At 42.5% G+C, this 17,686-nt stretch overlaps 1 protein-coding gene across 14 annotated transcripts in view; it reads left to right on the forward strand.

Annotated features, from left to right (window-relative positions):
• Window positions 1-17,441, forward strand: part of mef2cb (myocyte enhancer factor 2cb) — a 36,699-nt gene extending 19,258 nt beyond the window's left edge. Inside the window, exons 3-10 of one of the 14 annotated variants that reach the window (XM_030767497.1) lie at window positions 3,243-3,386; window positions 6,094-6,271; window positions 8,093-8,140; window positions 14,191-14,363; window positions 14,816-14,839; window positions 15,644-15,773; window positions 16,270-16,396; window positions 16,948-17,441. In XM_030767497.1, the coding sequence (XP_030623357.1) occupies window positions 3,243-3,386; window positions 6,094-6,271; window positions 8,093-8,140; window positions 14,191-14,363; window positions 14,816-14,839; window positions 15,644-15,773; window positions 16,270-16,396; window positions 16,948-17,290 (1,167 nt within the window). In that variant the 3' untranslated portion in view covers window positions 17,291-17,441. Of the gene's footprint in view, window positions 1-3,242; window positions 3,387-3,495; window positions 3,634-6,093; window positions 6,272-8,092; window positions 8,168-14,190; window positions 14,364-14,815; window positions 14,840-15,643; window positions 15,774-16,269; window positions 16,397-16,947 lie in introns of all 14 variants that reach the window. The other 13 variants (XM_030767546.1, XM_030767480.1, XM_030767532.1 and 10 more) reach the window with 13 other exon arrangements.
• The last annotated feature ends 245 nt before the right edge of the window (window positions 17,442-17,686 follow it).

The following is a 17,686-nucleotide window of genomic DNA, read 5'->3' on the forward strand; positions in this document are numbered from 1 at the left end:
TCATTTGTTTTGCACTTCTTGCAATTAAACAGTCACAAAGCCCTTTGATAGAATACTAGACAAGTGAGACCCTAGTGAATAAAGCCCAAGGCAAAAAGTCACAAGGCAAAAAGAAAAAAAAACAAAAAGAGACCTTTTTCACCCTTCTCTGCCAGGCAGCAGGCTGTTATGGCATTAAAGGTTATACTAAAACATTTAAGATTTAAATACTAAAACATTTAGCTTATTTCAGAAAGGAAGGTGAGCGAATGAAAGAGGAAATATAAGATCTGTCTTATGACATGTGGAGTTCGTGAAGAGACAGTAATGGATTAGAGTTTATCAGACATTAGAATCGGAAAGACAAAAAAAAGGGGGGGGTTACACACCCTGGCAAGACAGGCAGGTAGGCTAACAGGCAGAGCCAGAACGACCCTTTCTGGACTTTTCCTTGATGATCATCTTGGTGAAGAACTAGATGCACAGAATGAAGCAGATCCCTTGTTCGCTGGGTGCTGAGAGAGCTTGGTGCAGGTGCCTCTGGTGCGGATGGAGGGGGAGAGAAAGAGTGGGCAGTGTTTGTGTGAAAACAAAAAAAGAGAAAAATCTGATGACAGATTAGCTGATGCTAAAGAGTGCTTAGATAGAGGGAAACTAAACCGTAAGTGCTTCTGAGCATGCAAAGACAGCAGTCTCTGGTCAGCAGGCAGTGTTGGCACTCAGGTTTTTCGGTAGTATAGCCGTGTGTGGGTATATAGACGTATGTAGGACACTGAGACTACACACCACTGGGCCAGAGAGATACTCTCACAGAGCCACAATCTGGAGAAAAGGGTTTAATTAGGAGCAAGCCTCAAAAAGGGGTTAGTACCCCCCACCCTCTCCCTCTCCCACTCCCTCTCCCACTCTCTCTCTCTCTCTCTCTCTCTCTCTCTCTCTCCCTCTCTCTCTCTCTCTCTCTCTCTCTCCTGCCAGCCAGTGTCCCACCCGGTTAGATTGATTTCTTCTCATCAATAGTGTTATGGACTAAGGAGGCTGCAGCTTTCATCTACTGAAGCTATTAAGATGTCAATCTAAAACAATCTCTCTGTTCACTCAGTAGTTCAGATACACAGGCTCTGCTGTCTGCATTATTTTTAGACGGACAAACTGGAAGCGTTTACAGAAAACAAGATTCTCTTTTGGAAGAGAATTTTCTTTTGAGAGAGAAAGAGAGAGAGATCAGAATGATTTCCTTCCAAATGACTGATGCAGTGCTTTTCTACCTTTCTCTCTTTTTCTTTCTTTCTTTCTTTCTTTCTTTCTTTCTTTCTTTCTTTCTTTCTTTCCTTCCTTCCTTCCTTCCTTATTTCTTTCATCTATTTATTTGTCCATTTTTAAGAAGTATATATGTAAGAGCAAGCACATTAGTGAGTGAGCGAGTGAGCAAGTGAGAGAGAGCAAGAGAGAGAAGAGAAAGAGAGAGAGAGAGAGAAAGAGAGAGAGAGATGTGAGAGAGCCATCTATGGGCATGTCTTGGCTATGCTGTCTGTGATTGGCTGTTTGGTTGGACCCCCCTTCGTGTGGTTGTTGAGGACCCATGACAGGTGTGAGTTCTCACAGGTGTTCATGTCTGGAATAAATGGCATAGCTGAGGATCCCCACAGGGCCCTGAATTTGGAGCCCCGTGCCCTCCCCTTACAATGCCTCTCTGCCACTTTCCACTTCACTGAACCCCCTTCCCCCCCAGTGCCCGCCCCCCCAAAGCCCTATCAGCCCCTTTGGTTCCCCTCTGCTCTCCCCTATAAAAACGGCCCTGAGTGCCACTAACCCAAAGTGGCTAACCCAGATACTGTGCCAAGCTGGAGAGGTAAAAATATAATGCTATGTAAGGACATCTACAGACCACACATGTTGAAGAGGGAAAGTCATGATCTTTCGGAGGAATATTTTGGTCAGTTTTATTTTTTCTCTCTCTCTCTCCCTATACAAGGGGGATTTTTTGGGGGGCGGGGGGGAGGGCATTTGGCAGATGCCAAGATCCATAGATGATCACTTCATTAGTATCCATTTAGAGTTTTTTTTTTCATTGTTAGACAAAGTTGGACCTGACGTTAAATGTAGTTGTCTTAAACGTCAAAGCTCAAAGTTCATTGGCGAACGCTAGATGGTTAGCAATGTATCAGTGTGTCACACAAACAAGAGTTGTTGAAGACAACGTTTGTTTAACCTGTCTCAGCTTCCTCCTTCCATGAGATCTCAACCCGGGTAGGGTAAATTTAATCACTGTGGTTTGATTGTGACAGGCAGATGAAAACAGGAGAGCGCTGAAAGAAGTCCTAGCAGCACTAGTGTTTATCTAGCGCGCTTATCTCACTCTATTAAAGCCAGTCATTGGAGAGAGAGGGGGAGAGGTAGCTTTGATGAGATGTCTAACTCTCTGCTGCATACTTGTCATGTTGGGAGACAGTTGCAGATTTCTTTTTACTGGACTGACACGAGGGTACAGAGTCACATAAGCACACACACACACGCACACACACACACGCAGACGGAGTTTTGTGGAGTGGGTTTGATTTCCACTGCATAAAGAATGATATACAACATGATAAATGTTGCATTCATGAACTTTTGCACAGAATTACAACATCCCTTTTTACTTCCTACACTGCTTTATTTATGAATAAAGGGAAGGGAATATTAATCTGAATCCCATGCAATGGGTGTCATTTTGTCCTTTTTTAATCATCTCTCATTTCTTTATTTCTCTCATTTTAAAGAGAGAGAGAGAGAGAGAACGAGAGAGAACTATCTACCCGTCTCTGTGAAGTAGAAAGTCATCCGCACATGAGGGTTGCCCTCAGGTGGCTGAGAGGGAAATTGCTCCCTTAACAAAAAAACCACCGTTCGGTGACCAGCATACACTACTGATTTTTGCTGTGACCCTGCTGCTTTGCCTGTTACTGTAACATCCTATATTCTTACCCACACCCTGACTCAGTTTTTTACCCTGCCTTCTAGCCAGGGCTCCTGCTGAATGACAAGACAGCTGACGTAGGCTATGTAAAATATATGGGGATGGTAGAGCTCCCACTGCAAAAGCAAACAATGTAAAACCTTTTTTTTTTTTTTTTGATAGTTTTCAGCAAACAGGGTTCTATTCCTCATATCCAGGCTACTGTACACCTGCGGTGACACAGATTCACTGCTGGTTCACTGCTGTCTTTACCATTGTGTGCATTGTGTTGTGTATGAACTGCGTGTTGACGGCTGTGTGTTTTCAGACATTGAGGAAGAAAGGCCTAAACGGCTGTGACAGCCCCGACCCTGACGCTGACGATTCGGTGGGTCACAGTCCCGAATCCGAGGACAAATACCGCAAAATCAATGAAGATATTGACCTGATGATCAGCCGACAGAGACTGTGTGTAAGTACAACCGTCCAAAACTACCCCTCTCATTCCCTTCTCTTTCTCTCTCTCTCTTTCTTGCTCTCTCTCTTTCCATCTTTGCGTGGTCCATTTCCTGGCCTGACAGGCGTTGAGCAAGAAGGACAACAAAGGGGGCGAATGCCCGGACCTCGAGTCTGCTCTCGCGTTAACTCCACGCACGGAGGAGAAATACAAACAGATAAACGAAGAGTTTGATCATATGATCAAGACTCATAAGATACCTGTAAGTACGACTATGGAACAAAAAAAAAAAAAACGCAGCTAGCATGACACTAACGACCATCTGAGGAAAGCTAACAGCGGTGTCATTAAGCTAGCGCTCCTGATCAGCGCACTTCTAAGATTCGGTTTGAAGTGTTCGTTACGGGAGCCAGATTTTCACTAATCGCGGCTGTACTGAGTGTTGAGTGACTGCGGTTTGGCTTACACGTCATCTTGCTGACTGGAGCTGACTGGCTTTGATACGTGTGCACCAGAATCAGACCACTAATAAAATCTTGACAGAGCATGAACGTTATCTTTCTGTAGAAACTTGTGGTGAAGGGTATCTGTGTTACCACTGGCAGGCCCAGCATAGTGTAATTCTCAATCTAAAGTGTTAACCTCTCTCACAGCGACTCGCTGTTTGACCTGTTTGCCTCTGACAGCTAGTTTGCATGTGCTTATTTGCCACAGGCTTATGCAATTGTTATGAAAGCTAATAAAAAAGTATAGTGTGATAACACACAAACACAGACACACACACACACACAAACACGTACACTTACACTTACACACAAGTTTACGTGATTTCTATGTGTCATAAAAGTTATGCTTTCACGAATATGATGGTGGGTGTTAACACTGAGGTTTGGGTGGACCTGTGCAACACACACACACACCCACAATCACACACACACACACAAACTCACAGCTTATAGCAGGGAACAGAACCCAGGTTAACACACCCAGGCTAAGACAGGAGCCCATTGTGTATTCACACCTTCACATAGCAACTCACACAAACAATCTGAGTTTGGAAATGGACGTCACGGGGATTATTTAAAAATAGAATAGAGTAGAATACAATAAAATAGAATAGAACACAATAGAATAGAATGTCAATGATCAAAATGTCTTTTAGCCATTCACAAGATTAGTACACCACAAACCTGCACTGGTTTAGATATGATTTAATGTAGAACTGATGGAAGAAAGATGGAAGAAGAACAGAGTGAACCATGTAGTTAAAGGTAAATGTAGCGAAGATATCTGCCTTTTTGCAGGACTACTGATTGCTATGAGTGGAGAAAGAGAGAGACTTTAGAGAGAGGGGGGTCCTTTGAGATTTATGCCTGTAGACTTTCACACAGACAAGCACTTTAAAGCCCTGAGGACACATGGCAACAAACAGGGGCTTTTTCTTCTTGTTTTCTCTCTCTCTCTCTCTCTCTCTCTCTCTCTTTCTCTCTCTCTCTCTCTCTCTCTCTCTTTCTCTCTCTCTCTCTCTCCCTCCTTACAAAACACAACATGGAGGATGAAGGACTTCTGCTCAAGGTCAAACCAGTCTTTTTTGAATAGCACAGTGTACCAGAGGAATCAAAAACTTTCTTTGCTCATTTCATTCTACCCGTCTCTGTCATAACTGTTGCTGCTACTGCGTGTTAACAGTAAAAGAGTGGGCAGAACGCTACTTGGCTAAAGGGCTATATGGCGCTGACTAAGCTAATATGGAGGGTTGGGACTCAGTGACTACCAGAGGATAAAGTTATTGCTTAATGACAAAGATTTCATTCCATATATTACCTCTGAATGGTGTGTTAGCTCCATTAGCGCAGGCGATCGTTCCATGTCTGCCCAGTGATGATAATTGCTATAACTTAGCAATGTCACAAGCTGAAACTCACAGAGTTCCCACACAAATAAGCCTTACATTTCTCTGAGGATACAGAGAGAGAGAATTGCTAGGCTGAATGCTAACATGACACATGGCGTTGCTGTATTATATATCTATTGTCATATCTATTATCAGGCAAAAGAGACATTGTGGGAGAGTTGTCTCTGAAATTTAAAGAGAATTTTGAGGAGGGCTGGTAGAGTAAGACTGCTTTTTTCATTTCTGTTTTTATTTATTTTAATTTTTTTTTTTTTTTCAGAGATGATCTAGTTTTCTAGATTGTCTGCATTTGATACGAGAATATATGAATATGTACCAGATTATTTTGAGTATTCTGACAAAGTAGGACATTATTTTTGTGTTCACTTTTTGAACTGGATTTCAGGGATGGATGTACTTTTTCGTTTCGTTTTGTTTTCATTAAGTATGGTGTTTTCCCTGGGCGTGGATTGTTCTATACAGTTAAGACATTATGAAGATCAGTCCTCACTCAGCAAAGAGCGATCTAAAAGAATCGCTCATTATTAGGGAAGACGGTAAAACACAAACAAATTATTAATTTTAAAAAAGGAACTGGTAAGACATCCTGATGACAACAGACATTTGCTTTTCTTACAGCAGTCATGCAAATGCTCTACTCCTGTTGTTTTTCTCTCTGCTTCTTTTTTTTCCATGTGTATGTCTAAAACTAAAGTGCCCCCCCCCCCCCCCCCCCCCCCCAGACAAAACATACCTGTGATGACAGTGGGTCTTTGTTGTCACAGGGTGTAACCTTTTATTGATATTCTCTCTGTGTTTCCCACTCAGGCTGTGCCACCCTCTAACTATGACATGCCCGTGTCCATCCCCGTGAGTAATCAGATCTACGGCCACCCGGGCGGGTCTTTAGGAAACCATAACCTACTGCCATTGGCTCACCATACCCTGCAGAGAAACAGCATGTCACCTGGAGTCACACACAGACCTCCCAGCACAGGTAACACAGGTACGAGAGGCACGCACACACACACACACACACACACACACACACACACACAGAAATACACACACCCACACATATATCTATATTTATATCTATATCTATATCTATATCTGTATCTATATCTATATCTATATATATATATTTATACACACACATATAGACATGCATGCAGTCAAGAACTGGCCATAGTAGTGCTGAACTTTTGACCTCGCAAATAGATTTGCCATTTGGTAATCATTGCCCGGTTACAGCAAAGCAAATCCTACTCTGTTAACATGCTTTAAGCTCTATGGAAATCAGCCATCGTTAATCAGCTACAGTAGACAAATTTAAATAAATTCAGTACTGTGCCCGTTGTTAGTGAGGAACTTCCCCCTCTCTCTGTCTCTGTCTCTCTTTCTCTGTGCCTCTCTGTCTCTTATCAAGATCTGTGGCTACTTTCGTGAAACTTTTTTATATCAAAGTCTAAATTTGATCTTATGATCTAAACCAAGTTCCTGTGTGCGTGTGAAAGAATTATTATTCATCAAACTGGGATAACGTACACCTACACCTTTATTACAGTGACTGGAAACAATACCAAATGACTAAAAGCAACAATGAGCTACCTTACAAGAAGCGAGACATGTTTTAACAATAAATAGCAGAATATATTGGGCAAAATATATTGGAGACTTACAGAGAGACATATGTAATTATCATTTTTGCCCATACTAAAGATATAATTGAACACCTGCAACAACGTATAATCCAGTTTATCTCTCTGTTAGGATACTGCCTTTTCTCCAGTGTCATTTTATCATTTAATTAAAGGAAGTCTCTGTGTTTATTTGAAATGAAAATAAATATCCGATAATGACAGTTGAGAAAAGACCTCTATAGACTGCAGAAAATCTAATAAGGACTAATGTAGTGACGTGTTCGCTATTTATCGTTTCCTGTAACGATGATCATTTGTCGGTTTATTGAAACAAACCGGCTGTGTAATTACACGTATTATCCCTGTTATTTTAAGTCAAACGGACACTGCAGCATTTTTTTTTCCGCCACAAAGGCACACGCATGCATGATGTGAACTTTGTAGGTAAGCATATTTCCATGTCGCTTTGAAACTTCATAAATCAGAATGTTTGCGTGGATTTGAGCGTACGCACAATTTAGGCACAAATTGATGCATATTTTACAGTCGTTGAATGAGTCCCTTGTTCTCCTGGTGCTATAATGCTTGAAGTCGATTAGTACTCTGTGAATATGAGCTTTGGCCCCTGCTTGCTCCAGTCGACCACAGAGGCTCCTCTGCAGGCTTAAAAATAAAAATGTGTCATTTTTTTTGGACGCCTTCACTCACCACAAGGCTTCCTAGAACACACGGTTCAGTGGAAATGGGTAGCAACTTGTTCTCCTTCTCCCTCTCTTAGTCACACACACACACACTCACACACACACACACACACACACACATTTCTGTCACTCTTTTCGTTTTGTTTTGTTTTAATTTACTTCCTCCCCATCACTTTGTTTCTAGCTCATTGCTTCATATACTTTCATATTCATTTCTTCCTATACTATTTGAAACTATTTTTAACTTTAATTCATACATTTTTTGTAAGCATTAATGAAGGGGTACATCTCTTAAACTCACCTGAAGTCACTCTCTACACCCCTCTCTCCCCCTATCCCCCATTGTTCGTATACTTTTATTTTTTTTTTAACTATTTTTAACTTTAATTCATACATTCTTTGTAGACATTAATGAAGGAGTCCATCTCTTAAACTCACCTAAAGTCACTCTCTACACGCCCCCCCCCCCTTTCTCTCTTTCAGGTGGTCTGATGGGTGCTGAGTTGGGACCTGGGGGTGGAGGTACAGCTGGTAAGGAAGACGTAACATCCTACTACAGTATGTCACAATCATATCTCATTTACATTGTCTTTCACTTACTCTCAATGACAGATACCTGCACCGCAACTTCATTAGTGTTAATTAACCATCGAATTGATAATGCACGTGACAGTTATTTGAGTACTATTTCTGGCAGTGGTGTGAAACAGAGTGAATCTAGCTTTGCTGATTGATAACCATAGATGTATAATCTAATGAGATAGCAGAAAGAGAACTTTTATCGACGAATCACTGACTGCTTTTGGTTAGCTAGCTTCACCTAGCTAGTTAGAAAGCTAACCAATAACATTAGCGAGTAGCCAAGTCTCTAGTGGTGGCTACATACCTTCAAAACATATTCAGAGTGATAGTTCTGTTCCAAAATTGTCCAGTTTTAGACAGTATAAACACTCATAATTAATTTACTTTTGAGTTTGCTGTGAGGAATGTGGCCCTTAGTAACCAGCATTCACACTGGTGCATATGTATAAGTTACATGCCAAAATTAAGGATTTTAAACATGGTATGCAGCAAAGGTGGTGCAGTAAAATGTTATTTACTTCAGTAAAAAGGCCTCCATTCCTCCACACTTCAGGCTAATGTAGTAATTACAATGTAATAGCTGTAATTCAAGTGCTTTTTACATTGTGTTTGCGTTGGGAATGGCTGTAAAGTAATGTGTATGTGATATAATGTAATGTGTGAGTGTAATGTATATGTGTGTAATATTGTACCACAGGAGTCTTTAACAGCTCTGTTAGTAGTGGTGTGTATTTGTAATGTGGTAAATGGACTGGTGCTATTGTGTTTGCCTGTGTGTTTGACTCCTACATGCTACATGTTTATTTGTTTTACCTCCCAGGCAAACACATAGCTTTTTGATTCAGCTCTGTCTCGCGCTACTTTCAATCCTAACTGGTATCATATGTGTACGCTGATAAAAATGTGTTGTTAGTATTTTAATGTCCTATAAATAGTTTTCAGGGATTGTGTTCTCAGTGTGTGTGTGTGTGTGTGTGTTTGTGTGTGTGTGTGTGTGTGTGTGTGTGCGCACGCACATCATGTACATGTGCTGAAAGCTTGAAAGAAAAAGTTATGAGGCAACATGTGGATATGTAGTGCAGTACTGACATGTTGTAGCCTTGGAGTGTGTATGTGCGTACGTGTGTGTGAGCATGTGTGTGTGTGTGTCTGCGTGTGCTCGTGTCTGTACTTGAGTGTGTGGATGCCCGGGGTTGAATAGCAGCTCTCTTGCACTAGATGTGCCGTCTCTGGAACACAGCTGGTCCACCTCGTCTGGCCCTTAAGGGCCCGAGGGCGAAGAGCCAAGGGGTGAGAGTGAGGTGCCCCAGTCTCTGGTCACACAACTGTCCCCCTCGCACACAAACGCTGCCTGTTAGTTACAGTCTACACTCATCAAACAGGGCCATTGTGTCACTGTGGCAATGAACAGAGGCTCACTGTGTCGTCGTTGCACCGAAAACAAGAAGAGAGGAAAGTCATGTGCTTCTCAAAGAGACTCCTTTCTGCTCTCATCCGTATAAATGACCCTGCAGACTGCAGAGAGGGAGAGAGAGAAAGAGAGAGAGAGAGAGAAAAGAAAGAGAAATGGATATTCACTTTTTGCACTTAATGAGTGGCTTCTTGCAGCTTTACAGAAGTTGTTTGTAATTCTGTCATGAGTTATAGTTACATTATAAACCCTTTCTAGTTAAACTGGAACAAGATATTATTTCTCTTTTACTTTTCTGTCATACATATATATACACACACACACACACACACACACACACACACACACACATAGACATGCCAGTGTTTCATCCTATAATCTTGACAGCATGGGTAAAAGGAACTGTAAAGATTGTATTGGTTGATTTGTGATGGTTTGACATTTGGGCTTATAACGGAGAAGCATCTCCCTTCGTCTTAGTCTCAGAGAGACAGAGATATGAGTCAGTGATCCACTGTCGCATGCACTCAGTTATTTGTGTATCCAATGTGTCTGCATTCTCAGACAACCTCAGATATTGTACACAGCATGCTTGATGCATGACACATTGGTCTCTGATGTTGATACCCAACACAGTTGTCACTGCATGGGAATGTGTGTGTATATGTGTGTGTGTGTGTGTGTGTATGTGTGTGTGAGTGAGCGTGGGTGTGTATGCACACGCCCTTTTTCCCAGCTGGATCAACCTTGTTTAGACCCCCAGAGATTTCAGAGAGTTGATAACTTGAAGAAGCAATTTTTTTTAGTTATGACTTGCTGTTTCCAAGCTCACTAACAATTCCCTGGTTTTACAACAGCAGTTCTCTGGTAAGCGTGACCAGTGAATAGGATAACAATTGGTGATTGGTTATAGGTTACTGTCTCGTTTAGTCGGCCGCAGGTCATCATTTTCAGACCCGAGAGACCCCTGAACATACCCCGAGAGAGAGAGAGAGGGATGGAGAGAAAAGCACCAGTTAAACCACAGTAAGATCCAGGGTGCGTTCAGGTGTAATGAACCACACCGGTCGAACGAGAGCAACCGGACACCGTGGTCAAACTTGTTTACAGTTAGAGTCAAAGCAGAGCTCAGAAATAGCCTGGCCTTTATCAACTGTACACATCAGGACACACACACACACACATACACACGGACACACACATACACATATACGCTCACATGCACACACACACACACACACATGTTTAGTTGAGAGGACCCAAGCGCATTAGAGACGCTTTTATTTTAGCACTTCCCCATTGTGAGTGGAGACAGCCCTGCCTCAGGCCTCAGATTGGAGAGAGAGAGAGAGAGAGAGAGACGAAGAGAAAGAAAGAAAGAGATTCTGGAGGCTAAACAACAGTTGACCAGCGTGTTTCTTTGTTCCAAATGAAACAAGTTTTTTTGGTTCAAATTTGAGTTTAATAATGGAGTTCACTTATTGATTAGCTATCCTCGCCGTCCGTATAATAGCAAGAAGCATGAGTCTAGCGTCCACCCAGTACATATCCAATATTTTAGTCTATGTCTGTTCTCTATTTCAGATCTTTATAATCATCAGCTGAACCTTGCTTGTAAACTTAATGAATATTGTTGTATGAGGTGGGGAATGGCATCTGTAAGGAGACATGACTATAGTTGGAGTATCACTGAGGTTTTCTAAAACTACTGATACGTTAGACAAATACATCTGTGTTTAAGCTTCAAATGTTAAAACACAAGATGTTGCCATGACTACTGCAGTGGGAATATGCTTCTGTCAAACCAAAGGCTCGTCTCTCCCCCTCTCTCTCTCAGTCTCTCTCTCTCTCTCTCTCTCCCCTCTCTCTCTCCCTCCCTCTCTCTCTGTCTTTGTCTCTCTCTCTCTCTCTCTCTCTCTCTCTTTTTGTTGTCAGAGAAGGAATAATTCTTCTTCATGTTGTTTTACATATCCGCAACAAATTTTTATGTCAGTCCTTTCCCCCGCAAATTTTATTTGGTCAGACTAGCTTTCTGATAATATCATAGCTGTAACCATGAGTATTTGTGAATATGTGAAATTGTGAAGTATGTGGAAGTTTTTTGTTTTTTTTTCCGTTCCCTAAGATGGTTTAAATGAGCAGATGTATTTCTGGAGAGGAAAGGGAGGTCGTTATTCCATTTCTCCGTCTCTCTGTGCTCCTTTTCTGAACAACACTCTAGTACTCTGTCTCTGAGAGAGAGAGAGAGAGAGAGAGAGAGAACCAGCCAGCTGCAAGCAGTCCACTACATTACTGAAGTATGAAGTACCAGCCGGATGTGCTCCAATGCAAATGACACACATACACACAGGCACACGTACACACACACACACACACACACACACCACACACACGCGCGTGCGCACACTTAACATGTTATTTGTCACAATCACAGTCGCTCCTTTCTCTCTTTCCAACTTGCTTTCTCCCGCTCCCGATTTTCCTCCAGTGGTACAAATTGTGCTTTTCAAGACTTTTCATTTTAAAAACAACAAAACCATTGCCTTCAAATTAAAGAAAGATCACCATGGGTAATTGCTGAGGGGGACATCTGCGACTCATTTTCCCCCCCCGAGTGTATGATTAGGAAATTTATTTATGTCAAACGTATAATTCCTGTCCTTCTTTCAAGTGGCAAAGGGCTGTATGGCTCCCTGCATTTTACCCTTCTGGAAAAAAAAGTAGAATTCAGAAAGAAACAAAGACTCTATACTTCTTCTTTTTGTCCTTCTTTCATGTTAGTTCTCTCTGTACCATACCGCTCTCGAGGTGCAGATGATGAAGTCTGACGGAGAACTGTAATGGATGTGGATTTGGTTTGTGTGCGGATGGTGCAGTTCTTTGTTGTGAAAAGAGGCAGACACACACATGTGTTTAGGCTTGATTGCTAAATGACGGAGCCCGTTCGCCAATCCTTAAGACCCCTGCAGTGAGTTAGTTATCACAACTGTCTCTCCACTGGATGCACGGCCGTGGCAATCTTCCAGTCCACACGATGGGTACACTTGGACTGAAACTGTGGGATGTTTTTTTTTTTTTTTCCTTTTTTTTTTCCAAAAAAAAACACAAAAACCCTCAATATCCTCTTTTGAAAAAGTACAGTTACAAATAAAGGGCAGATATGTTTTTTCTGTTTTTTTTTAAGTTTATACATTTTCCCTGATTAAACTTATCTATCTATCTATCTATCTATCTATCTATCTATCTATCTATCTATCTATCTATCTATCTATCTATCTATCTATCTATCTGTCTTTCTTTATATCTATGTTTTAGGCCATATATTCACTTTCAGTGAAAGACAGTCAGTTGAGAGGGTGTTTTAAAAGTCAGGTGTTTAATTAGTAGATATACACGCATTCGGTTCACACACTGTGTTACGCACATTCCATATACTTTCACACATGAAGATGAAGGGTTAAAACGCTCTCCTTTTCTATTTTCTATTCACCAAACACCTGCCTCTCCACTGCAATACCACAAGAGGAACAAGAGACCCCCCCCATCCCTCACCACCACCACTGACACCTCTCCTTCTTTCATTCTTTCTTCCTCTGCTCATCACTCGACTCCTCTATAGGCCGCAAAGATAGTGATGGGGGCCAGTGTGTGTGTGTGTGTGTGTTTGAGTGTGTGTTTTGCTGGCTCTGTGTATGTGTGTATGTGTGTGTGTGTGTGAGCAGATGCCTCTGCTGTAAGCAGCAGTACTGTCATTCTGTTAACCTTGGCCCTCTCAGTGACTAAACACACATTACTCTGTGCCAGTCGCTATCGCTCGCGCTTGCGCTCACAAAACATACACACACACACACACACACACACACTCTTACACACACACAGTTAGACCTTCATTAACGATGCCTAGCTTATTTCAACAACTTAAAGCTGATTGACAACAGCAGCCAATAATCAAAACCAAATAAAACATGACTGACAGGAAGCTACAAAGACATTTATATAATGTAATATAAACAGTGATATAATATAAACAGTTCACAGACTTGCTTGCTAGTTTTTGAGAGGCACAAGTTGCTTCATAGCCTGTTTCAGTGAGGGTCCCTGTTCTCCATCAGGCCAGAGGTGTTAGGTCTGCGGCATCTGGTTTAACATTCTGGAGATGATTGGGTAAAACAGGGTGTTTATGGTGAAAGTCGGACTGAATGATGTGGTTTGGCCCAGAGTGAACACGTTCGGTGAGAGATCACATGAGCGGTTTGGTGAATGACTGAACAAGATGATGTTGCTATGGTGAAGAGAAATAGCACATTCTGGCTGAACTGTTACCACAACATTAAAATCCCATTTTGAGGCCCAAGTGAGATCGGCGCGGTGTTGCAGAGCGGATATGGAAGACGTTCGTTTTCTCTGACATGGTTTAAACGAAGCATTGCAGTGAAGTAATGTGTTCAGTGGCATTTGTTTAGAAGATGCTAGATTGGGGAAATCCAGTGTGTTTGGTGGAATCTTTTCTGTGTATGTGTATGTGTATGTGTATGTTTGTGGGAGACACTGTAACACAGTCTCTCTCTCTCTCTCTCTCTCTCTGTAGGGAATGGCTATGGGAACCACCGTAACTCGCCCGGCTTGCTGGGCTCCTCCGCGGGGATGAATAAGAGCATGCAGGCGAAGTCTCCTCCACCCATGGGTCTGGGTATGAACAGTCGCAAACCAGACCTCCGTGTGCTTATCCCCCCGAATGCCAAGAACAACATGCCCTCTGTAGTGAGTATACACACATACACATACACACACACCCACACACACACACTCTCACAAACACATATATATTCTCACACAGACACGTGTTCATAAACGCGGATATGCACCCACACAAACTCACAGTTAACCACACAAAGACAAACAGTCTTTGGTCCTGCATCTCTCTCTCTCTCTCTGTCTCTCTCTCTCTCTCTCTCTCTCTCCTTCTTCTCTCTCTCTCTCAGCCCCCTTTTGTTCATGCTCATTGCTTTTTTTTCTCATATTTGTAGTGTTTTCATATTGCCGTAGGCCCATGTTCAGTAGATGCTTTTATATGATTTCCTATTGGTCATGTTGGCACCAGTTCTCCTGTAGCATGACCTTTAGAACAGATCCATTCTTAGCCTCAGTTCACCTGTGCTCTCAGCCCGTGACACTAATTCTCAATTTATCACCCTCCCACTTTTTGCCATCAGTCTGAGGATGTTGACCTGCTATTGGTAAGTGGGACTGTCACTCAAATTAGTGCCATAGACTAATATACATAGAGGCAATCCATCATCCTCCAGCAGTCATTCTCCTACAAGCATCATAAAAGTGGTCAGTCTTCTTTGACTACAAATTTTAAACATATTTATGATTTGTTTTCTCTGTGGAGTGGTTATACTCTGCTCCTCCAGGCTGATATAGAATCATATTCTCTTTCCCGTGGTTTTAGTTTCTTTCGCTTAAGGAAAAGCGCTTACAGCAAAAAGCAGGGCTGTCCAGCTTTGCCTTTGACTGAAGTACTAACAAGGCTCTAGTGTGACACCTAGTGGCATGTTTGTGTCAGTACAGCTTAATCTCAAAGTTGCCAAACGAATTTGACCTCTCCATTTCCTTCCTGGCTGTGCATCACTCTGTTCTCAGCTTAGAAAACGAGAGAGAGCACAAAAAAACACAAGAAACTTTTTTCTTCATCAGTCACTCATCATACCTGCTATCCGCAGTGAACAAAAACTAAACCCTCACCCCCCCTTTCTGCTGATTCCTGTTGCCTTGGAGACCGTAGGGGTTACTATAGCGACTAAGCGCTCTCAGAGGCATTGTAAATGATAGGGTTGGAAGAGTTCAGCAGTGCTGCATGTCAAGTGATTAATCTTCTGCCAAATGGGAACTGTGTCCGTACTCTTTATACCTCAATTGTTCATGTCTTTCATTACTTCTGCCGATATTCATGGTGTGTTCTCTCTCTCTCTCTCTCTCTCTCTCTCTCTCTCTCTCTCTCTCTCTGTCTCTCTCCCTCTCTCTCCCTTTTGTCACAGAATCAGAGAATAAACAACTCTCAGTCTGCCCAATCACTGGCCACCCCTGTGGTTTCCGTGGCAACGCCCACTTTACCTGGTCAGGGCATGGGTGGCTACCCCTCTGCCATCTCAACCTCCTATGGTACCGGTAAGAAAAGCAAGTCTTAAAGAGACTCTTTCCAAACTAACTCATACACAAACACATCTCCACCTACTGTAGTCTGTCTCCTGGTCTCTGGAGTCAGTTAACCAGCTCACTCAACTTATTCACTCATTCATTTTCTTTCACACTCTCACACTCTCACACTGACTCTCTCAGACAGAAACACACATCCACTTTCTATGGTCCCAGTTTATCAGATTAACAAACCCCGTTTCCTCAAATGTAGATACATTCAAGTCATGTGCAATGCACTCATAAGTGACTGCTTAATCTTATTTATGGTGAACTCTCAGATGATTTATCCTCATGCAGAGATGTAGAATAACTTGAAAACATTTTACAGTTTTATGCTCTCAATGAGATATGAAGGTAATGATAGCACCTTACCAGCAGGTAGTGCTATTGAGACTTTAACAGAATAGTAACCGATCATTCAGGCATCTAGGTTAGGTGAATGACTGAATTGTTCCTTTTTTTCTAGAATATTCCCTGAGTAGCGCAGACCTGTCATCCGTATCTGGTTTTAACAGTGGCAACTCCCTCCATCTTGGTGGCTGGCAGCAACAACACCTGCAAAACATGCAGCATTCCTCTCTTGGACAGCTAGGGTGAGTTCACACACTAGCGCACACACACACACACACACAGACACTCAAGTGCACACAACTAGACACTTACTGTGTCAGAATTTGACTTTTGCCTATAGATCGTGACTGGCTAATGATCAAAATATTATGTGTTCACAGTTCCATTTTAAACTGAATGTTCTTATATAATGTGTTTTTACATACATGTATGGAGTTTAGTGTATTTAGTCCACTCCATATGCACTCTGTCTGCTTCTCATATCCACTTTATTTAGGGGATGCTGTAGGTTCAATTACCAACATGAATGCATACATAAAACACAAAATATATCATTTTACTTTACATTTTAAAGCCAGTTAGCATCGTGTTTGGAAATGGATTAATTTTTAGTAAACAAACAGACTTCAACAGTGTGCGCAGTGCACCCCTGTGAACATGTTTGTATGTGTGTGCATGTGTGTGCGTGTGTGTGTGTGTGTGTGTTTGTGTGTGTGTGTGTGTCTGCAGGCCTGCCTTTGTGCGGTCATGTTTCTTTCACTCCGTAACACCCCGTTTTCTTTCCTTCCTACAGAAATTGCACTAGCTCTCACTTATGTCAGAGTTCAAATCTCTCCCTGCCCTCTGCTCAGAGCCTCCACATCAAGTCCGAACCTGTTTCTCCTCCTAGAGATCGCTCCAGCAGCGCCACCCCCGGGGGCTACCCCGCTGTGGCCCCGCCCCCCTCTCACGCCCAGCACTCGGGTCGATCCCCGGCCGACAGTCTCAGCAGCTGCGGAAGCTCGCACGACGGGAGTGATCGCGACGAACACCGTCCCGACTTTCACTCCCCGCTGGGACTCACCCGCCCCGGCCTGGACGAACGCGACAGCCCGTCCATCAAACGCGTTCGCCTGTCGGAGGGCTGGGCCACATGATAGGCCTCGCCCCAACCCCGCCCACACCACGGGCCACTCACATGCTCTATCTCTCTCTTTCTCTCTATTTCTCTTTTTCTCTCTCTTGGTCACAAGCTCCAGTCACCCTCCCTGTCCCTCTGATCGTAGAGAAGAGAAGCATTTTTTTAAGTTTGTCTGTCTTTTTTTGTTTTTGGTTTAGCAGTGGATGGTTGACATGTGTTTTAAAATGATTGGTGGGTATTGATGCGGGAGGGGGGGGGGCAGGTTAGTACAGTGAGGGAGGGCCAGTGGGAGGGAACTATGCATAACGTGTGCTGTGTGTGGAAAAAAAACTAAATGAACTATTATATATGCATATATATTTACACGTGTGTAGGTGGACTATATGCATAGCAACAAAAGCAAACAAAAAAA

This window comes from Chanos chanos, chromosome 1, assembly GCF_902362185.1.
Source record: "Chanos chanos chromosome 1, fChaCha1.1, whole genome shotgun sequence".
In the NCBI taxonomy this organism is placed as follows: Eukaryota; Metazoa; Chordata; class Actinopteri; order Gonorynchiformes; family Chanidae; genus Chanos; species Chanos chanos.